This window comes from Argopecten irradians, chromosome 14, assembly GCF_041381155.1.
Source record: "Argopecten irradians isolate NY chromosome 14, Ai_NY, whole genome shotgun sequence".
In the NCBI taxonomy this organism is placed as follows: Eukaryota; Metazoa; Mollusca; class Bivalvia; order Pectinida; family Pectinidae; genus Argopecten; species Argopecten irradians.
In genome coordinates, this window is record NC_091147.1 from 11256173 (window position 1) to 11280029 (window position 23857).

The 23857-nt window shown below is 35.9% G+C and overlaps 1 protein-coding gene across 5 annotated transcripts in view; it reads left to right on the plus strand.

Moving 5' to 3' along the window:
* The first annotated feature begins 1591 nt into the window (after nt 1–1591).
* LOC138306839 (filamin-B-like) overlaps nt 1592–23857 on the plus strand; it is a 68477-nt gene continuing 46211 nt past the window's right edge. For 2 of the 5 annotated variants that reach the window (XM_069247333.1, XM_069247334.1), the window contains exons 1-13: nt 1592–2202; nt 9495–9684; nt 10081–10152; nt 12121–12334; nt 14648–14744; nt 15114–15301; nt 15766–15921; nt 16328–16456; nt 16811–16940; nt 17201–17338; nt 17546–17719; nt 18098–18244; nt 23199–23279. In XM_069247333.1, coding sequence (XP_069103434.1) covers nt 1875–2202; nt 9495–9684; nt 10081–10152; nt 12121–12334; nt 14648–14744; nt 15114–15301; nt 15766–15921; nt 16328–16456; nt 16811–16940; nt 17201–17338; nt 17546–17719; nt 18098–18244; nt 23199–23279 — 2044 coding nt within the window. In that variant the 5' untranslated portion in view covers nt 1592–1874. The remainder of the gene's footprint in view (nt 2203–9494; nt 9685–10080; nt 10153–12120; nt 12335–14647; nt 14745–15113; nt 15302–15765; nt 15922–16327; nt 16457–16810; nt 16941–17200; nt 17339–17545; nt 17720–18097; nt 18245–23198; nt 23280–23857) is intronic. The other 3 variants (XM_069247336.1, XM_069247337.1, XM_069247335.1) reach the window with 2 other exon arrangements.

The following is a 23857-nucleotide window of genomic DNA, read 5'->3' on the forward strand; positions in this document are numbered from 1 at the left end:
AATAGACATAAACAAATACAAAATTTACATTTTCATAAAATAAATGTCTCTAACAAATATTAATGTTTTTCTTGTAATAGATACACATTAGAGATTGTCTTTCATATTTGTTAAAGAAACGAAATATCTAATATAAAAATCAATGACCTTTACTTTGTTGATGTCAATCATTGACATACTTAATTAATGTGTTGACGTTTTTATAGAGTATTGTGTATTATTATATACATGAATAGTCTTTTTAAAAGTAATTAAACGTTGGCACTTAGTGTTCAATCTACGATTATTTTTCGTGGGTCCTTTTCAATGGTTTTTGTGAAAACAATGGGTCCCACAGTGTTATAGATACCCATTCCCAGAAATTTCACGGGTCCTTTTAAAATTCTGTGAGTCTAGGACTCGGGATGCGCACGTATCACTGGGCACTCCAGTACAAGGTAACTTTCATCCTCGTTACTCCAGGGGTTCCGGTCACATACGATATCTCATAGCAAAACTGAGAGCAGCGCAGGGGAACAAATCTGAACCAATCACAGGCGTGCAAAAAATATATTAAAATACTCAAAGCTACACAGTCAACCACAGTGTACCGTTATACGTCTCTTTTGATGTACATCAAAGGACTAAATTCTGTTGCCTCAAGTTTAACTGTGAGGTAGTCCAGGGGGTAGAGATCGTATGAAATGCGTACACATATTCTTTGCTCACTCTATGGATAGCATTTTGGGCATTTTGCTGATTGTACACACTAAAATAAAAATAATCATTTTAGCATTTTTTGCTACGCCATTTTGTTACTGGAGAATTTGTAATCTCATTTTTTTGTCTCATTCTAAATACTTGATCTATCAAATCCATCTGATTCAAGATGGAATTAAACCAAGTGCACTGAAAACATAATGGCCTGATAATGACCTTGAGAAATAGGGATGAGTATGAAAATATCATGTTCTTTATAGTTTACTTTTAGAAATTAAAAGCATTGCAAATTTTTCCCTATGTGCTTTTGTAGGTATCACTCATATTTTCATTTTTTTAAGGACAATTTTAAAAGTGACTTTGTCCGGCTCTAGGTGCATGTGCGTTCTGCTTAAAACATTTCTCTTTTGCTAAAGAAAAAAGAAAGGTTTAAGCAACTTTTACAATGGTGTTTTCTTATCTAGACTCTACGGATAATGAGTTTAAAACCTACATGTCCATCACATTTGTACTAATATCAGAAACATATACATACACATGTATATGTTTCTGCTAATATAAATAAAAAATATGTTTGTCTAACCGAATAAGGTCAATAAATAATTTAAAATATAATGACTAATTCAGTCAAGCATCCTTTATTTATACTAGAGATTATGTCGCATTATACATCACGTATGCATATTATTGCTACCTTGTGTAATTAGATAGTATCTATTTAAATCTCTGGTTCATGTAAGGCGTTGAGAAAATGGTTACGCTATTCCACTAGAGGGCGAATATTAATCCATTCTAAAAATAGAGCCGGGGAAGTCGCCCCTGTATCGCTTGATTGACTATATAGGTAAACCGGTTTGTGTTGGTGAAATAATTTAAATATGAATACACAGGCGAGCCACTCAACGTCAATGAAGGAAGGCACTGTTCACACCCATATATACTAGTACATGGTTTCGGTATAGTGCAACTGGTGTCCTAAGATATACAGAAAACGTCTGCAGCCCAACCGCGGGAAACAGCAGACTCGGACATCTGATAGTTAATTAGCGGCCAGAGGCAAATACCTGACTGTCAAATCGATAGTGGAACAGGGCTGCTTTCATCTGTACCGGCCCGACTTGAGACTGAGTCCAGTGTAGTATACCTGTGTACATTGAGGAAGAAAACAGGTGAAAATGTCGTTTGTAAACAGGGCGTTATCTCGAGAGGGACATGCTGCCATGAGCATGAGGGGTGAGACTGACCGATGGATTCTGATACAGAAAAACACGTTCACTAACTGGGTAAATGAACAACTTAGGACCGGGGGTAGTAGTAGATTGGTAGAGGACCTCCAGACAGCCTTTGAAGATGGTGTTTTACTGTGTGCTCTTATTGAATCTCTACAAGGAAAGAAAATCGGTCGTGTGATTAAAAAGCCCCTGAACCACCATCAGAACCTGGAGAATTGTACTCTGGCACTGACCGCCATCGCCAATGATAACGTACGCCTGGTCAACATAGGTAAGTTCTTGTTTTTAGATGATCGGACCACACCTGTGCAGGTAACATGTGTACAGGTGTAAGTGTTGTAAATAAGAAATCAGCCTCAGTAATCGATAACACCTGTGTATCAGGTGTAAATATCAGGTACTAAAGTATTATAATGTAGCAATATAAGATATTTGTAATGAAAACATCTTGAATGGGAAGAGGGTGGCGGATAGGATATTAGGAGATTGGCGGATGGGGGGGGGGGGGGTATCTTGTCCAGCTGTCATACCTCCCCATGCTAGTTGGACTGGTTACAGTTCTCGTTTGATCAGATACAGGTAACATCATCAACAGGTAATATCATCGTCAGACTCTTCACCTGTATACTGTTTTGGTAATTTACCTGTATATTGTAGACAGGTAGATAACAGGGTTGATCAGACCGTAGGTGACAGGTGTGAAGATGGGATTAACCCCTAGAGAAGCTATATACTGGAGATCTTTATTTCGATCTGCCTAGTTATCGTCTGTGTATTATAAGTTTCCCTTAAAACAAAGACAGGTTGTTGTTATTTACCTGGGCAAATTTGTACAGGCCCCGGGGTGTGGAGGTGATGTATAGTTAGAAAGAAGACCTTGATTTACAGGTAAAACAGATACACCCTCCATTACAAATGTATACATACTAAGGTGACATCGTACAACATTTAAGTTTTTTAAGCATTTCATATATCATATATAACATATTTTTCCATAAAGATTATTTCTCTAAAATGTTGATACCTGCAGAAACACTGGTTTGTACCTATAGTGCCTGCATAATGTATAGAAAATATTTTCTTTATTCAGTAATTGTAATCTATAAGATGAGTGTCAAATAACTGATATGAAAATGGTTTTCCATTGATTTCCTGTCGTCCTTTCTAAAGTGTTAGTTATTGGTCCCTTTTCCTTCAAAGTACAAGAGGATTAACTGGAAGTGGAGTATATTAAATTAGCTAATTTATAAGTTAATGACCTACATAATTCTTCCCCTATTTATCTTTTTTGTCCTAATAATAGACTTTACTAATTGAATCTAGCCTCTATCCCCCTATCAGTCACAGTATAAATACATGATTTGGTTGCATACTTTCCTACAATTTGTTTGGTATTTATATGATAACTATGATTTGAAACAATCTTTACCTACTACAAATGGCTGTATATTTTATCAAATAACAGAGAATTGAATTACACAAATCTATTAGTTACATATTAAGATATGCGGCTCTTTATCATCTGTAAAATGATTGTATGATTGAAATACATGGTTCTGTCTCCTGTAAATGGTTGTATGATTGAAATGTTCTGTCCCATAAATGTTGTATATTCTGTTCTCCCTGTAAATGGTTGTATGATTGAATTGCATGGTTCTGTCCCCTATAAATAGTTGTATGATTGAATTACATGGTTCTGTCCCCTATAAATAATTGTATGATTGAATTACATGGTTCTGTCCCCTATAAATGGTTGTATGATTGAATTACATGATTCTGTCCCCTATAAATGGTTGTATGATTGAATTACATGGTTCTGTCCCCTATAAATGGTTGTATGATTGAATTACATGATTCTGTCCCCTATAAATGGTTGTATGATTGAATTGACAAATCGCCAGCTGTATAGCTGTCAATCAAACCGCACATGACTTTGCATTTTGTATTGTATGTGCTACGATGTTTGCTCCGACATAGAATAGAAACATGTGCGTTTGTGAGCACGAGGCGTGGCTATATTACAGCTGGCGATCGGTCAATTACATGATTCTGTGCCATACAAATGGTTGTATGGTTATAATGGTTGTATAATTGAATTACACGATTCTGTCCACTATAGATTACTATATAATTTAATTACACGATTCTGTCCCCTATAAATGACTGTATAATTGAATTACACGATTCTGTCTCCTATGAATTAATATATAATTCAATTACACGATTCTGTCCCCTATAAATGACTGTATAATTGAATTACACGATTCTGTCTCCTATGAATTAATATATAATTCAATTACACGATTCTGTCCCCTATAAATTATTGTATAATTGAATTACATGATTCTGTCCCCTATAAATGGCTTTATATTTAATACCTTGACTCTGTCCTTTATAAATAGTATGTGTAATTGAATTATGTGAACATGTTAACACTATATACTGCTGTTACTGAATATAAATAGTCTGTGCAATAGAATGTTATCTCCTGTTTTTATGACCTGTTTTACTGACCATATTTAAGACCTGTCAGTATGTTCATCTGTTTGGTACTGTAAAGCTAGTTTTTGTGGCCACCTATTTAGTGAATTAATGACCACTGTCAGAGAGGATGCACCTCAGGCATGTCCAGGTGCTCTATAGCTTACACTTATATACTAAAGGAATGCAATACACACCCATCAGGCTAGACCCAAGTTGTTGATACAATTTTCCAAGCCGAGTTCTTATACTAGATGATCTCCCCCTATACTGGCCACAAAGCCCAAAGTTGTTGATAAGATTTTCTCAGTAGAGTTCTTATACGAGGTTATCTGTCCTGATTAGAAACTTGAAATCAGACATGCCACAGAAGACAACAATTATCAAGCCTAGTTTTTGTTATATTATTACCTGATTATAGCCATTGTTAATCAGAATAGACACCCACAATAATATGACACCCATATTGTGTTTTGTCATGTCTTGGATGATAAGGTGATATGGTTTATTGTTGGCACTGGCAGTAAAAGTCTTTATGTTGAAATGTCAAAATTATCACATATATATGATTGAACTAAAGCTTGTTACTCTTTGCATTACTTAGAACATTTGATTATACATGAACAGTCAAATCTGTCTATTAAGGACAACTGTCTATAATGTATAAAAAAAATACAGCTCTCTGTAAAGGACATCTGTCTGAAGAGGTCACCTGTCTATAAAGGACACCTGTCTATAAAGGACACATGTCTATAAATGACATCTGTCTATAAAAGATACCTGTCTATAAAGGTCAGCTAGCTCTCTATAGAGGAGAAAGCCATCAATCCCATTTGTTGTAATTTACTTCATAGATATATATATCATAACTGACTATTCTACAAAACGACCTGTTTGCTATATATTGTCTTGGTGTCTTAATTAGACAGGTTTGACTGTAATTAGATCAGCATCATCCCAGAGTGGGACAACTGTGTTTGACTTACCATTCGTGTATGGCTGTATAGTTCTAGATATAGCACAAAAGATAAGGTATTATCACAAGGGGACAAGAATTATGGGGAATTTAGTCACGTGATCAGATGGTATATATCGTAAACAACAAACTTCAGGCACACTTCAGGTAGAAACTTTACTAAAACCAAACGTTTTACTGAACTGATTGTTTTGCATTTTGGTACACAGTACATGTAATATACACATCCTAACTATATTCCTGTAAAAAACATTTTCATACAAAATATAAGTTATTTGTTGGTCAAGTTTGATAATGTGGATGGATCAATTGCAATGTCCCCACCGAGGCAGAGTGGTTAAGAAGCCGAAACATATTACTATAGCTACAAGCGCTCCACCTGTGGGACACAAGTTCAAATCCCAATTGGGCTAGTGCAGTTGCCAGGTACTGTCTGTTGTTAGGTGGTTTTTTCCTGTGTACTCAGGTTTTCCTACTCCATCATCACACCTAGTGGCTACATCCTTTCATTACCCTGGCTGTTGATAGGATGTAAAATCCTTTCATGAATTATCAGTTTTGATATGCAAGCTACTCTAGATTTTATAGTCACCAGAACGCAAATCAATCAACGTACAATGTAGTAAAACACTAATTATTGCACATTTTGTTACCTGAAACTTGCTAAGTACTATACCTGTTGATCATGTGGCTTCCTTTATATCGACTATACCTATAAGCCAGATATTATGTAATCAATGTTCATTCCATTGAAGTACATATTGTCATGTCAGAAATTTTCTTGAAAGAATGTACATTAACCTTGACCTATTAAATCTATGTGTTATTTTGGAGTAAATACATACTAACACGTTCAGCAACCTGGAGAACTGGTCTAACAACTGTATACACATATATACATAATAGAAAACAACTTTCAACAAAAGCACACTGGTACAATGACAGTCATTACTGAAAACCCTCTAATAGGTGTTATGTACTCCTGTACGATAGGAAATGCAAGTCTGCAGATTCCAAACAATTCAGATTAATCTATAGATTTACTATGTGGAAGCTTTTACACATTGAATTTTATGGCTTCATACATATTCATGTTTTCTTCATGCACCAGCGACTCTGAATTATGTCGTAGTAATTTAATACATTTGCTTTCATATATTGATGTAATGGGTCACTACACATGTATTTACAGACTTTCCATTTCAGCATGTCACGTAGTTTGTTTTGATTGTATAGATTTAGATTTACCTTTCAATTTACATATATAAATGTAGATGAAATAACAATAATTACGTTATAAGGTGTAAATCAGTTCACATCATACAATATATGATAAAAAATCAAAACAAGATCATGAAATGCTCTACTGCCAGGTAATATAAGCTATAAATATGTTTGAAATAAACCCAGCCAAGACTATTACATGTGTTATCTGTGTATATATATAGGGGATGAATGTCATATTGTAAGCACAACAGAACATACAGCAGTGTGCTTCATTCAATTTGTCTTGTCTACTTGCAATTGTTATTCAAGCGCTTCAATTTGCTTAAATGACTTCATGGAGCTACTGAGTGAACTTGAAGTCTTGAAATAAGAAACCAGTCAAGATTACTTCATGATTTAGGCTGAATAAAATGAGATATATATTTCAATTGCTAGATTACCGAATAGATATCTTGGTGTCTAATTTATTGAATGACTCAAACTGCACTAACTTTCTTCAAGATCTATGACATTGATAGGTTTACTAGCAATTTTACCTATGGTATGTGGGTTTCCAAGCCTTTATAGCTTAGGCTGTTAAATGCCTAAATCTTTTTGAAAAATTCCATTTTTAAATGGCTATTTTCTGGAGGACTGATCATTTCTAGGTGGTTTATTTTCTATCATAAACATGACACCAGTCTCTGGAATACTATGCTGTATTTGAATGATAAATTCATGTATCATTAAAATTTGCCTTGACGATTTTTGTCTGTCCGGTTCCAAAGTTAAGGGGAGATAATTAGTATTACAATTCAATGGAGAAATTCTTATCAACAACGTAGGGCCTGATTGTCAGTTCAGGTCACCTATAAAATGTATAAAATGTTACTTTTCAAATTCCAAAAATGATTGTTTCAGACACACATTGGTTATTGATAAGACATGTTATGACAATACATGTACAGAGGATCACAAATAGGTTCTTATCAGTTTTTCTTCATATGGCAAAATCTCCACAAGTGTTTCAAAAAATTAATCTTTAGATAAAATCTTCCAAAATCTCCCTAAATAAATCTACTGATCATGAAGACCTAGTTGACCTTACTTGACCTCGTGTTAGGATGACCGTGGACTATGTGTACCTGTATTTCATTGTAAACTGATCATCATCTCTGGTGTGACTAGATCAGGCCGTAGGGAGAATTCTGTCAATGAGGCAGAAAGTTTGTTGTCTAGATGTGTGTACAGTGACCCTACCATTGACTGGTAAATATTTATACAGTCCAAACCCAGGTGACTAAGTGATCATCGTTTTACATACAAACCTAACATACTACGTAGTTGGTTATTTTTACAGGTAAGACCTAAAACAAAACATTAAATTTTATTGAATAAAAATTTCCTGATGTTTCTTCAGGGGTAGATATGAATAAATAAATAAAAGTGAGATAGGACTATAAAAAGGGTCAAGATTGATCGAGTTTTACAAATTCTAAGAAACAATACATTTATACCACAACCTACCAAAACAGACATTCACACATTACATGGTATGTATTCTGCTTTGATGGTTTAGTTATTTTCCTGTCCATAAAATATAGTATACTTAATACCATGTATGATATTTGAATGTAATCCCTCTTGGTTGGAAGTCACTGTCTGGTGTATGACTCTTTCCAGACAGTTTATGTTTATGTATTCAGAGATGTATACAATTTTTAAAACATTCTGACTTTTGACATTTGTACATGGTAAAAGGTAATACCTGCATGTGAAATTATGAACTTTACCTGAAGTTCTAAAACAACATTGATAAGTTCACCGTGTAGCGTGATAGATATTTATCATGCTGTATGACGAATATGGCAGGTGTTTCTCTCTATCCCAGACAAGTTATTTAGAATGACAGTTTGTTTGTCTGTGTTAAAATCCACACTGCCACTAATCCTTTAATAAAATAAACTCAACATTCGTCATTATAGTCGCATAGTAGAGGTATGTACAGCTCATATGTAAATAAGGCTGGTGATATATAGCTAGATCACTGCATATTAGATCTGCCAGGTTACACCCCTAACCTTCGATTTGTATGCACCAGGATATTTATTCTGGGTACGAACAATACTTTTTATTGTCGACATGCTCTGTCATGTTTGAGTGGAATATCCATATTAGAAATGACAATCCTAACTTGATCTTTGCATTACTCTAGTGCAATGATCTTGAATACCAAAGAAAACTACCTCTGCCAGATAACTCACGGTGTTTGAATAACTCATTCATGATTTCAACCCCCGCCTTCTCCTCTAGGCCAATGTACCTTGTATCCCCACCTCTGGGCCCTGTAACAACCACATCCCTTTTACTGTGTAATGTAAAGCCCCACCTAGCTCGACCGCTATCCATAGGTCTGGTATCGGGCCCCACCCCCTTTTCTGGCCAAGTGCACCTCCACATTAATTCCCCACCCACCTTTCTGAATCATATATGCATAAGCTACTCTTCCATTCTTTAGGACCCAGTTTTATGATCATATTCCTTAACTTTAAATTCTCCATAGGAAAAACATTACAAAAGTTAAGGAAAACCTTTAAGTTAACGAGCCTTCCTTCAAATACGTAATGCTTTCCTAAGGAGAATTTTGATTTAAGGGATTCCTTAAATTTAAGGAATGTTCACAAAACTGGGCCCAGTTGTGTCAGCCCAAATTCCCTTTATGTGCCCAGGTATCAGCCCCTCTTCCAATTCATTGAGGTTCTGATACACAAGATACTAAAATAAAGTTGAGATTGAAATTTTGTAATTAGAGGAATTCAGGAAAAAGTGAAAAATTAGGCATGAAATAAGAAATATGAAGAATCCTAATCATTCTGATTTTCTCTTTTCTCTGTTTACAGGCAGTGACGACATTTCAAACGGTAACCTAAAGTTAATATTGGGCTTGATATGGCATCTTATTTTACGATACCAAATCGGCAAGACCAAGTTTCCTGCCAAAAAGTTGATGCTGGCATGGTTAAAAGCTGTTATCCCAGAATGCAACATCACCAATTTCACAACATGCTGGAACGATGGCGTGGCACTTCAGTAAGTTCTGACAAAGGATCTAAGGTTTAAGATATTTACATGTAGCTAATTAAAGAAATTATATATGCATGAAAGATTAGAATCAATCAATTTGTCTACCCATGAATTTAAAGAGTAAAAAGTCCTTCATGTAATGACATAGTAATTATAACCTTTTAACAGAAAATACTGATTTATCCCTGAAGAAAATTCAAACGCTGGAATAGTTCATTATGAATGTTCAGGAGTAAATTAGTTAATGCATTTGAAATGTGTTTGTATTACATAAAAAACAAGTTGGCTTATCCTTCCGATGTTAATGAAGTATTTATCTTAAGGCAAACTTAGCTACTAGGATTTGTGTCAGATTTTGTAGAAGAATCAGTAGCATCATGTTGTGTGTTCTTTTGTCCACAGTGCCCTGATAAACTACTGCAACCCAAACATCGAGGAGGCTTCTAACTGGCGCTACCTCAGTCATAGCGATAGGTATGTATAGTCAGGGAATTATCTGCCCTGATAGAGATACCTCAGTCATAGCGATAGGTATGTATAGTCAGGGAATTATATCCCCTGATAGAGCTACCTCAGTCATAGCGATAGGTATGTATAGTGGGGGGAATTATCTCCCCTGATAGAGATACCTCAGTCATAGTGATAGGTATGTATAGTCGGGGGAATTATCTCCCCTGATAGAGATACCTCAGTCATAGTGATAGGTATGTATAGTGGGGGGAATTATCTCCCCTGATAGAGATACCTCAGTCATAGTGATAGGTATGTATAGTTGGGGAATTATCTCCCCTGATAGAGCTACCTCAGTCATAGTGATAGGTATGTATAGTTGGAGAATTATCTCCCCTGATAGAGCTACCTCAGTCATAGTGATAGGTATGTATTGTGGGGGGAATTATCTCCCCTGATAGAGATACCTCAGTCATAGTGATAGGTATGTATAGTCGGGGGAATTATCTCCCCTGATAGAGCTACCTCAGTCATAGTGATAGGTATGTATAGTTGGGGAATTATCTCCCCTGATAGAGCTTTCTCAGTCATAGAGATAGGTATGTATAGTCAGGGAATTATCTCCCCTGATAGAGATACCTCAGTCATAGTGATAGGTATGTATAGTTGGGGAATTATCTCCCCTGATAGAGATACCTCAGTCATAGTGATAGGTATGTATAGTTGGGGAATTATCTCCCCTGATAGAGCTTTCTCAGTCATAGAGATAGGTATGTGTAGTCAGGGAATTATCTCCCCTGATAGAGATACCTCAGTCATAGTGATAGGTATGTATAGTCGGGGAATTATCTCCCCTGATAGAGCTACCTCAGTCATAGTGATAGGTATGTATAGTTGGGGAATTATCTCCCCTGATAGAGATACCTCAGTCATAGTGATAGGTATGTATAGTTGGGGAATTATCTCCCCTGATAGAGATACCTCAGTCATAGAGATAGGTATGTATAGTCTGGGAATTATCTCCCTGATAGAGATACCTCTGTCATAGTGATAGGTATGTATTGTGGGGGGAATTATCTCCCCTGATAGAGCTACCTCAGTCATAGAGATAGGTATGTATAGTTGGAGAATTATCTCCCCTGATAGAGCTACCTCAGTCATAGTGATAGGTATATATAGTTGGGGAATTATCTCCCGTGATAGAGATACCTCAGTCAAAGTGATAGGTATGTATAGTTGGGGAATTATCTCCCCTGATAGAGCTACCTCAGTCATAGAGATAGGTATGTATAGTCGGGGAATTATCTCCCCTGATAGAGATACCTCAGTCATAGAGATAGGTATGTATAGTCAGGGAATTATCTCCCCTGGTAGAGATACTTCAGTCATAGTGATATGTATGTATAGTTGGAGAATTATCTCCCCTGATAGAGATACCTCAGTCATAGTGATAGGTATGTATAGTTGGAGAATTATCTCCCCTGATAGAGATACCTCAGTCATAGTGATAGGTATATATAGTTGGGGAATTATCTCCCCTGATAGAGATACCTCAGTCATAGTGATAGGTGTGTATAGTCGGGAATTATCTCCCCTGATAGCTACCTCAGTCATAGTGATAGGTATGTATAGTCAGGGAATTATCTCCCCTGGTAGAGCTACCCCATTCATAGTGATAGAGAACGCAAACTTTGCATTCAATACCAATTTCAAAAAAGTATTTTGACTGCAATAATGATTGACTGAGCTGGCATGAAACAACTGTTTTGTTATCAGATCAATGTTGTAGGAAATAATTAAATGTTAAATATCTTACCAACTAAAATGTTTCGCTCAAAATCACTAAATGCCAATATATTATATTGTACTTTGTTAAATTGTACCTGAAGTTGAATTATGAATTAGAACAAATAATTGACAAGATCATAGTTATATAGCAACTCCTTTGCTGTTCAAGTTGTGTGGTGATGTTGGTTTTTCCTTCGCCTACAGCCTAAACAACTGTAGCAATGCCATGAATCTGGCCAAGAAGCACTTTGATATCCCCTTAGTGGTAAGACCGGAGGATCTGTCCAGTCCCGATCTGGATGAGCTGTCCGGAATGACCTATTTGTCCTACTTCATGAAGATTGACTCACCAGGCTACATGGCCACCCGGGCAATGGTCCGCAACCTTCTCAAGAGCGGCAACTTCAACAACTTTACAGTAAGTTTATAAAATTGTGTGACACAATCTCAGCTATGCACATGGCCAGTCTCCAGTTTATAAGAACTTCACAGCAAGTTATATACACTAATGTCAAAAGTTCTTGGCTAATCATACATCAACAAGTTTCTAATTTAGCAACTTTTAAAGTTTTTAGGTCACCTGAGACGAAGTCTCAAGTGACCTATTCTAATCGCCTTTTGTCCGTCGTCTGTCGTGTGTTTGTAAACAATTTTAATTTTCGACTTCTTCTCACAAACCGCTGAAGCAATTTCAATGAAATTTTGCACAAACCTTCTAAGGCATAAGGCCAATCAAAATTGTGAATTATATGACCCCCACCCCCCAGGGAGCTGTGGAAGGGGCCAAAAGGGGAAAAAATGACTAAAATTTTAAAAATCTTCTTCTCCACTCACAGATGTGGTAGAATCAAATACTCTTCATAGATAGAAAATTCTCAAGGCCCTCAACAAAAATTGTGAATTATATGACTCAAGTTTACCCCTGGGGAGGGGGTTAAGTTTACTATAGTTTATATAGTGAAAACACATTTTGAAGCATTATTTGGTAATTTATGATAGGAAATTAGTTAAATGATGTCAGAATTATCCAGATAAGATGGTCATTGAATCCTATTAACAAATTTTCCATGATTGACCTCCAGGGGCCTTAGGGGCGTGGCCAAAAGGGGTCAAATAGGCTAAAACTTCAAAAATCTTCTTCTGAAATTCCGAAACTGGTAGAATCAAATACTCTTCATAGATGAAAAGGTGGTAAGGTCCTTTACAAAAATTGTGAATTATATGACCCTGGGGTCTCATGTTTCCCCCTGGGGAGGGGGTCAAGTTTACTATAGTTAATATATAGGAAAAACACATTTATGAACGTTATTTGCTTATTTTTCATAGGAAATTAGTCAAACTGGGTTAGAATTATTAGCCTGAGTTAGTATTTTATCGTCATATCCATATTGGTCCTGGCTGACCCCCAGGGGCCTTAGGGGCGGGGCCAAACGGGGTCAAATAGGCTAAAACTTCAAAAATCTTCTTCTGAATTCACAGGTTTGATGAAAGCAGATACTCTTGATAGATTGAAAGGTCTTAAGGCCCTTTACAAAAATTGTGAATTTCATGTCCCTGGGATCTCAGATTTCCCCCTGGGGAGGGGGTCAAATTTACTATAGTTTATATTGGAAAAACACATTTATGAACATTACTTGCTTTGTTTTCACAGGAAAATAGTCAAACTGGGTTAGAATTATTAGCCTGAGATAGCATTTTAACATCATATCCATATTGGTCCTGGCCGTCCCCCAGGGACCAGAGTGGCGGGGCCAAAAGGGGTCAAATTGGCAACTCAAAAATCTTTCTTCTGAATTCACAGATTCAATGAAAACAAATACTCTTCATAGATTGAAAGGTCTTAAGTCCCCTTACAAAACGTGTGGATTTCATGGTCCTCGGATTTTCCCCTGGGGAGGGAGTCAAATTTACTATAGTTTACATAGGAAAAACACATTTATGAACATGATTTGCTTAGTTTTAATGGGAAATGAGTCAAACTGGGTTAGAATTATTAGCCTGAAATAGCATTTCAACACAATATCCATATTGGTCCTGGCTGACCCCTAGGGACCAGAGGGGCAAGGGCCAGAATGGGTCAAATAGGCTAAAATTTAAAAAATCTTCTGAATTCACAGGTTTGATGGAACCAAATAATCTTCATAGATTAAAAAGTGAAATTTATAAAATCACTGACACTGACTGACTTCTAGTTTGGTTTTGTTGTTTAACGTTGGCAAAGCAAATTGGAATTTTAAGCATAAGGTTCGGTAACATAATACACTAACTATCAAAATGAAAAACAAAAAAGAATAATTCTAATACGGAGGTTCAACTTTCGTTTATTCTAATTTGTAAATACTTTTTACAGATTTGAACCAACTTTGCAATGCTCTTTCTGTATCTGCACTCAGGTGACCGTCAAGGCCTCTTGTTGCAAGCTGTTGTCACAGACAGAATGTCAACATATTATGATAAAGTTTACTTTTGAGATGGAATGAATATTCTTAGTTTTGTATCTACTATTATCATTACTGTATAGTATATGAAATTATGTCATGAGATGTTTTTGATTCCCAATTTAATTTATTTGATTATAATATTGTGAATCATGTGCACATTTACTCTATAATAATATCTTGATTTTTTTATATTAAGTTAACATAAACTGAATTTTTCAAGTCCATTGTTTAAAGTTTCCAATATATCTGATGCCACTGTAGATGTTAACGATACTGTTGATAACTTACAGGATGACTGGGCTGACGGCAGACTGTTGTGTAACCTTGTTACCTCCCTTGGAGAGTCTGCTTCTCCTATTGGTAGTTCAGAGGAAAACTTACAGTTAGGTAAGACTTCATACACAATGATTTGGTTTGATTAGTTTAAAGTCCTATTAATCATCAGTGTCATTTGAGGACATGTCCGGTTTAGATGGTGGAGGGAATCCAGAGTACCCAGAGAAAAAACACTAACCTGTTGTTTTAGCCGGGAAACTGCTCCACATGGGATTCAGACTCACAATCCAGAGGTGGAGGGCTTGTGGTAATGTCAGGACATCTAGACAACTTGACCACTGTGGCCCTAATGCAAAGTGACAAAACATCAAGGAAATATGGTCTTTTCTTATCTACTTCAGGAATATATAATGTAAGTAAAATAAGCATTTCAAATTAGATAGAATTTCATTGCAAAGTCACATGTTTTGTGTTGACCAGGTATTGATGCTGCCCGTAGACTCGGAGTTGAACCAATACTTACAGCTAAGGAGATGTGTGACCCTGAGGTCGACCACATTGGGATCATGGCATACGCTGCCTACTTCAGTAACTTCAAACCTGTCCGTTCGGCTGCTGAAAAGGTTGTCATGGAAGCAGGACCCAGGAATGTCTTCATTGACCAGGAGGTATTCATAGTGATTTTCATATTCCTAATTTAATCACCCCCGAAAACAAACTTACATTTGTCTAGTTCAAAGGTTGGAACAGTCCAATTTGGAATTTCTGGGACAAATGAGTTAAAATGAATTTAGAGCTTGCAATTTACACATAGTCATAGGTACTGTGAATCATTTTATTCTGATATAGTAAATTTTGTAATTTTTGCAGAGTTTCTTTTGCTCCATATTTTGAAAAATATCCTGATATATCTTTGTGAAACTTCATTCGGATGTTTTCCTTAGTGTCTGGTTGTCTTTATTGCATTATATTACAATATATATATATATATATATATATCTAAATTATTAGGTGCTTATCTGATAATTTAAAATCTTTGTTTATATCCATACATTTGTTTTACAATGTTTAATTTAATCCTATTTTACTGAAGTCAGCTTTATTTTGTGAACTCTTTTGTCTCCTTTTCCAGGCTGATTTCTCGCTTCGTATTGATGATCCTGAGCTGGTTTCGTCTGATGTGCGTGCTGAGATTAAGGGACCTGACTCAAACCCTACAGTTAACTTTAACTGGGTGGGAAGTCGGGCTACAGGAACCTTTACTCCTACAGAGACCGGCCACCACAGGGTGAGACTCATACCTACTAAAATAACATTTCACACTTCATTTAATAATTTTAGATATCCCCTTTTCTTCACATATCATCAAGTTCCCATCCTTACAGAATATCACAGAAAAAATTTCTGATTCATGCACAAAAAATCTTTTATTGATAATGGATCATATTTGTTGTAAATGAGAGGTTACAGCAACCTTCTACCTCTGGGTTGAAAGTTGAAAACGTATACAGAGCAATAACTAAAGCACAGACAGAGGTTGGTGAGTTTTAAACTGACATCATAACCTGACATATCAACCAACCAAACCCATTATTAAGTGACATCCAGCCTTGCCCACAAGGTTAATCTACTTCATCATTACATGATCCACATATTTAAACCCTATATCAAATGTAAAATGTTTGTTTTTTTAGCTGAATGTTTACTGTGAGAACTCTCTCATTGTTGGATGTCCAGTATCCTTCAAGGTCGTCGCTGATAGGTCAAGGGTCAGGTACATCGGTCCGGACAGGTGCTCGGCTGGTCTCATCTCCGAACTAAAGGTCAGTAATACAATCATTTACAGCACATATAGGCAGAGGAAGCCAAGTTCATTGGTAAATATGCTACCTAGTTAACTTACCTGTAGACGGTACAGATCAGCATCCTGGTCCTTTTACAGAAATAGTTTTAAATTTTGTTTTTTGAAAAAAATACCAAAGAACTACCCAGAATACAAAAAAAAAGAAAAACCATTGTGACTAAAATTCACATCAGTATTTATATTTAAACTCTGACATTGTGACGATTCATGAAAACATGTTTTAAAACTGACATATATGTATAATAAATGAGTAGTGAGATGATAAATGTGTTTTAGTTTTACATGATAATACAAATCGTGTTTCATTGTTTAGGTTGATGTGACCAGTGCAGGACAGGGTGACATCCAGTGTGAGGCCCGGGCTCCTACTGGACGCACACAGAACTTATCTGCTGTCTATCGTAATGGCAATTACGTGATGCACTTCACACCATCAGAAGTTGGTGAGTGAATCCCAAGTGTTCCTCCGTAAATGTGTTTAGACTTGACATGATTGCTAGAAAAAAGCCAATCTTAACATAGCTCAAACACATCAAAAAATTTGAAACAAAAACATTTCGTAACAGTTGATATTTTATCACTTTCTTTCATTACAGCAGAATGCTGCCATGTGTACTCATCCAATGTCGCAGTAAACGTCATTTCATATATGATACAAAATACAAAGTCATATACGGTACAACTAATGTTGTTTGTTTTCCAGGTATCTGGCAGGTGTCCGTACTGTATGACGGAGAACATATTTCGGACAGTCCATTCAATGTGACTGTGTTTGATCCCTCAAGGATCAGAGTGTATGGATTGGAAGGAGGAGCTGTTGGTACCGGCCTCAAATTCCATGGTGAGTGGTTTGGGCACTCGAGTGGTCTGTGAGCTCGCAGTATATTTCATTCTACATTTGTAATGGAGAACTTGCCTCTATAATAAAAAGGCTTCTTGGAAACAATTTCTGAGGTGAAAATGATAAAAGAATGTGTCTGTGATTAAAGTTTCAACAGTTTTATCATATATAACAAGTCACCTAATGTCCACTTTCCCATTGGTACAGCTGACACCTCGGAGGCAGGAACAGGGGAGGTAACTGTACAGGTGTCGTGTAATGGTTCACATGTTCCGTCCTACATCCACCAGGACCGTGTTGGGCTGTACAGTATAGACTTCACACCCGAGGGGGCAGGCACCTACAGGGTCGAGGTCTACTTCAACGACATAGAGGTCAGAGGTCAGTATACAAGGTCAAGATTTATTTTAATGACATAGAGGTCAGTACAGGGTCAAGGTTTACTGAAATAACAGAGGTTAGAGGTCAGTATATAAGGTCATGGATTTTTGTAATAACAGAGGTTAAAGGTCAGTATACAGGATCAAGGTCAACTTTGAATGAACTGGAGGTAAAATACAAATATTAACAAAAATTGTACATCTGGTAAAGAAAACAAAGAAAATATTTAATTGAAAAGTAGGATATTTGTAATCTATTAATGTACTATTTTGTGATTAACTACAGTGATATAACTTCATTTTCTAAATCTTCGAATGTCTTGTGCAAACAACCTCTCGGGTTAGTACACGGTTGGTAATTACAAGGGTACCATTTCAGGTTCTCCCTTCACACTGGAGATTGTAGATTCTGGCCAGGTCACTGTTTCTGGAGACGGCCTTAGTTTGGTGCCAGTGAATCGTACGGCCAGCTTTGTGGTCGACACACAAGGATCTGGGTCCGGCAACGTGGACGTGGAAATCATGGGTAGGTGTTAGTATGAATGTGGGGAGTCAGGTGTGAGAGGTGAGAGTGAGTGTTGATGTGTGTAGTTGTAATGTGAGAGCTGTGGTATGAGTACTGGTGTATTGGTGTATGAGTTTGAATGATGAGCTGCCATATACTAAAACTGCTGGGGTATGTGGCTGGTAGTGGTTTTATATATAGCGTACAGATTAGGTAGTCATTTAGTGTCTAACTACTAGATACTGGCCATATACATTTCATCAATTGTAATATAAATAATACAACTTGTACTTATCATCTTAATGGCTCAGATGTAAGGAGGCTTATCATATTAATGGCTCAGATGTAAGGATGCAAGTTTTAGGAATCCAGAGTGCCTGGAGAAAACTCACATCCAGATGACCCTTGACATTTTGTATGTCCTTGCTGGGAATTGAACCCTGACTGGAAACGCGAAAGGCACTTTCTCGTCCAATTGCCATCTACATCTTATTATGTCTGGGTTAAGACAACAACAGTGGTCACAATCTGCTAAAATCTGCCACAACTACACAAAGCCATCTATTTATCATCCAAGTCACACATGCTAATCATGGCAGTGTGAAATATTGATTAATATTGTAATCTTGTTATTGGTCCTATAAAATAACCCTTATAAGGAAATAACCCTACAACCAAGTGCAATAATCTTGGTTACATTATGATAACCTTGGTACCTTTTTATAAACAAGGTACCTAATGATACCCCAATATCTTATGATAACCCTGGTACCTTGTGATAACCCTTGTACTTTGTGATAACCCTGGTACTTTTTGATAACCCTGGTATCTTGATTTCCCTGGTATGTTAAAATAACCCTGGTTCCTCATGATAACCCTGCAACCTTATAAAACATATCTTATAATAACCCTGCAACCTTATGATAACCCTGGTACCTTGTGATAACCCTGGTACCTCGTGATAACTCTGGTACCCTGTGATAACCCTGGTATCTTATGATAACCACGACAATCTATGATAACATTGGTATCGTCTGGTAACTCTAGGATATCATTTGATAACTCTGTTATCTTGATAACCCTGGTATCATCTTGTAACTCTGCGGTATCATTTGATAACTCTGGTATCTTGATAACCCTTGTACCTTATGAAAACCCTTAAAGTACCCGACGGTAGCCCTGGTACCTTATGACAATCCAGATAGATTATGATGACTTGAAAGAGTGTGACAACCCTGGTAACTTGTTATACCCGTGTTTCCTTGTGACAACCCTGGTAACTTGTTATACCCCTGTATCCTTGTGACAACCCTGGTATCTTGTTATACTCCTGTATCCTTGTGACAACCCTGGTAACTTGTTATACTTCTGTATCCTTGTGACAACCCTGGTAACTTGTTATACTCCTGTATCCTTGTGACAACCCTGGTAACTTGTTATACTCCTGTATTCTTGTGACAACCCTGGTAACTTGTTATACCCCTGTATCCTTGTGACAACCCTGGTAACTTGTTATACTCCTGTATCCTTGTGACAACCCTGGTAACTTGTTATACTCCTGTATCCTTGTGACAACCCTGGTAACTTGTTATACTCCTGTATCCTTGTACTGTATCCTTGTGACAACCCTGGTAACTTGTTATACTCCTGTATCCTTGTGACAACCCTGGTAACTTGTTATACTCCTGTATCCTTGTGACAACCCTGGTAACTTGTGATACCCCTGTATTCTTGTGACAACCCTGGTAACTTGTTATACCCCTGTAGCCTTGTTATAACACAGTATCCAATGGTATGTTTATAACCCTAATTGATGTGTATGATAACCCAGGTAACTTGTTATACCCAAATATCCTTGTGATAACCCTGTATCCTTGTTATAACCCAGTATACAATGGTACGTTGACAACCATGAGTGATGTGTATGATAACCCTGGTAAATGTGTAATCCTCTCTTCATTCAGAATAAATTGGTTTAGTGTCCTGTTAGTAATGGTTATCTGAGTGTAATGATTTTGAAGAAACCTTGTAATAATGATTACTCCATGTTAATAACACCAATGACTTTCTGGTCCATAATAAAACACTGGTAACTAAGTGTTGCCATTTCTCCTACTACATGGCTCACTAAAGACGTTCCTGTTTGAGGAATTGGGAGATTTATTATACTTTCTTTTCTTACATTTTTATATTGTTTTAAGATTAATATAGTTGATATTTTTTGATGACATATGAATGACCAAATTGTGTGACAATAACTGATTAATCATGACAGTAACCTATTGCTAGATGTCTGACAACGAACAGTACAGGTTGATTACCGAGATCATTACAATGTCAGACGTTGGGTAGTTGGTCTACTGTTGATAAAATATACTCTAAATGATAAAATTTCTACATACATTGAATAGATTTTGTGACGATTCTTTTTCTGAAAAATTAAATAACCATCCAGATAACCAGGATCAATGAGTTTATCATTAATTAATGTTCAGCAATTTAATTAAAAAAGAAAGAAACAAAATGACTTCATCATCACAAAATCCTAAATGATGTAGAACTCCTGCATGTTATTAATATAACACTGTGGAACCATGAAAACAAGGAAAATATTACTATGATGGCTATTACCCTAAATATTTACTTTTTGGTACGTTGAATACATCTACTTTACATTATCAAGGGGAGATTAATTTGTTGCATGCACTTTACATTATCAAGGGGAGATAACTTAATTATAATCTACTTTATATTATCAAGGGGGAGATTACTTTATTACATCCACTTTACATTATCAAGGGGAGATAACTTGATTATAATCCACTTTACATTATCAATACTTACCTACAAAAGCAAATATATATGTAATATTTACCAAAGACAGAATACAGTATATTTCCTTTATTGTTATGAGTATTTTTGATTTGTCACAAATTTTCTGTTAAAGATGTTTTACTCACAGATCTGGTAGAATATGTGTGTCACCTGTTTTAGGATGGCATGTCTTGGGTTATCAGTGTACACACAATCACCTTGATTACCTGGTGTTTATGAACAACAAATGTACAATTCAAATGATGGTTCACACTATTGGAATTCAGGCACGAGAACTAGACTTATCATATGATTGACAATTAACAAAGAAAATATTTAAATGAAATTGAATTGCCAGTGAGACTGATAATCTAACAGAGTAACATCTAAGCTACTGCATGCCTCTAACAGGTTTATATGCATCGTGTTCCTCCTCTAAACCAACAACAGAGAAATTAATATCAATAACATATTAGCATCTTGTTCCTATACTCAATGAAGATAAACATGAAAAACCTTACCACTAATTTCCGTCATCTAAAGCAGCTAAGGCAAGAATACGGCAGAAACCTTGCCTCTAATTTTCGTCATATAATCTGAAGCAGTCAGTGCCAGATACGGCTACGGCGATTGTTGATATATTCTGGATAGTAATTCTCTATAGAGACGTCGGCCTTGCAGGCTTTGGTCGTGGTGCTGTTGATGACAATCTACCGTATAAATACTCTGGCTTTTATTTTTAAATTGAAAACTTTTCTACTGGCCAATCATAACGAAGCATGAAGATCTGCACCCATCACTGTACTGCACTCACTGGGTTGATGTAATTTGATTGGTGCTTTAGTGAGGTAAGTCTGGGTAGAATAGTTCTGAATGATATGATTGGTTAATAATAGTGGAAGGATGGTGATTTCCTCTCAATAATTATTTTGCATGAATTGCATGCATGTATTTATACATATTTGCTTAGTCTTATATAAAGCCTTTCTCAAAAATGTATTTCAAAAAAGAAAAAAATATTTATAGCTAATTTTTTTCTGCATTTCATATATATGTATTCCTCTACTGATATTTAAATTAAATAAAAATACCTTAATTATAAAAAAAATTCAAACCTGCATATAACATACTATTTTTTATGAATGCATGATCAGATCATAAAAGTTCAAAGTGGATTTCTCTTTAAACATGAAAAAAAAAAAAAAAAATATTGTAAACCATTCATATTTCATTTGATATTATTTTTGAATTGACTTAAAAATCCAATGTACAGAAATATGAAGTATTATGGAATTTACCATCCATCTACTCGTTGTCGTGCTCATGTTGGTGATTATCTAGCATGCCATTTATTTAATGACATTGTACACAGCTGCCATATTTTAAGTTCGGTGAATGTCTTAGTTAGTGTTATTATCATATTATCTTGCATGAAGAGCATCATACTCAGCTTCTAACTTGACTGTCACATAGTTTGGTTTTTGTAGGAAAGATGAAACTTATTTAATGTTATGCTTTATTTAAATGTCCATCAATATACATGTACCTATTATTTTGGGTATTAACATATTTGATTTTGTAAAAGTTTGAAGTAGGTCAAACATTTATTAGTTATTGAAGAAAAGTTAAATTATTTTTTTCTTGCAATTTAATCATGACTATTTCAATCTTGTAGTAATACAAATTTAATTTTAAGTTTGATCTTAAAAAATCTAAATTCTTTTATAAAAACACAGTTTACATTTTGAATCAAGGGACATGGATATAAATCATGGCAATCTTTTTACGTTAAAAAAAATATCCCAAGCCTCCTAGAGAGATTTAGAACTAAATTTACCAATTATATTTTATCTATTTAATCTGTGTATATTTAAAAGACCCATCTCCATCTTTGTGTTATGAACATTTTTCCATCTAGGATTAAAAGTCTAGCTTAGTCTTGTTATATTGATAAAGGATGAATATTGGTTAAGTGGACCAAACCAAAAACATGATCATACACAAAAAATTTACCAGTAGGCCTTAGATTCTGACATTTAATTGCTATACACCCTTATGGCTTAAGGGGCGGAAATCCAGATCAGAGGATGTATCTTATATTCTTACATTTGTTGAAATAGCTGAGGAAAGGATTGAGAGAGATGAAAATATTTTATTATAGCGCCATCAGGCAACAAGGTCAAGGCCAAGGTGACGAAGGACAGAGGCAGATACCAAGTCGACTATTCTCCTGTAGAATCAGGTAAGTTTCTGTTTCTGTGTTACCTACATGTATCTCCTGTAGAATCAGGTTCTATTTTACCTACATGTATCTCCTGTAGAATCAGGTAAGTTTCTGTTTCTGTTTTACCTAGTGTATCTCCTGTAGAATCAGGTAAGTTTCTGTTTCAGTTTTACCTAGTGTAGGGATCAGTACAAGGTTCTATTGCCTTTTTGATAGACTTCTATCAAGTACATTTATCAAAGCTTTTGTTTTATCCCGCCTCAGAAAAGAATCTTGTATTCCTATTTGTTAAAATGACGTTGTGTTATATCCAAGATACAGTCAAATCAGGTTAGTAGAAATCGTATCAGGTTTGGATGATAGAGTTATTGTTCTTTGCCCCAAACGTCATTAGCAACAATATGGTCAAGTCATGCTTTGCGACGACGGCACTTAAAGAGATGGAGACAAAATGTTTGAATGATAGCGCTGATGACCACTTTCAAAGCAAACTGAAATCTGCTGTATTTGGTGGCCAACGTTTAGAATATTTTGGACAAGAAAGTACAATGTATTTCTGTTCAATTTTGTGCAGGTGACACATCCACTCCTATAAA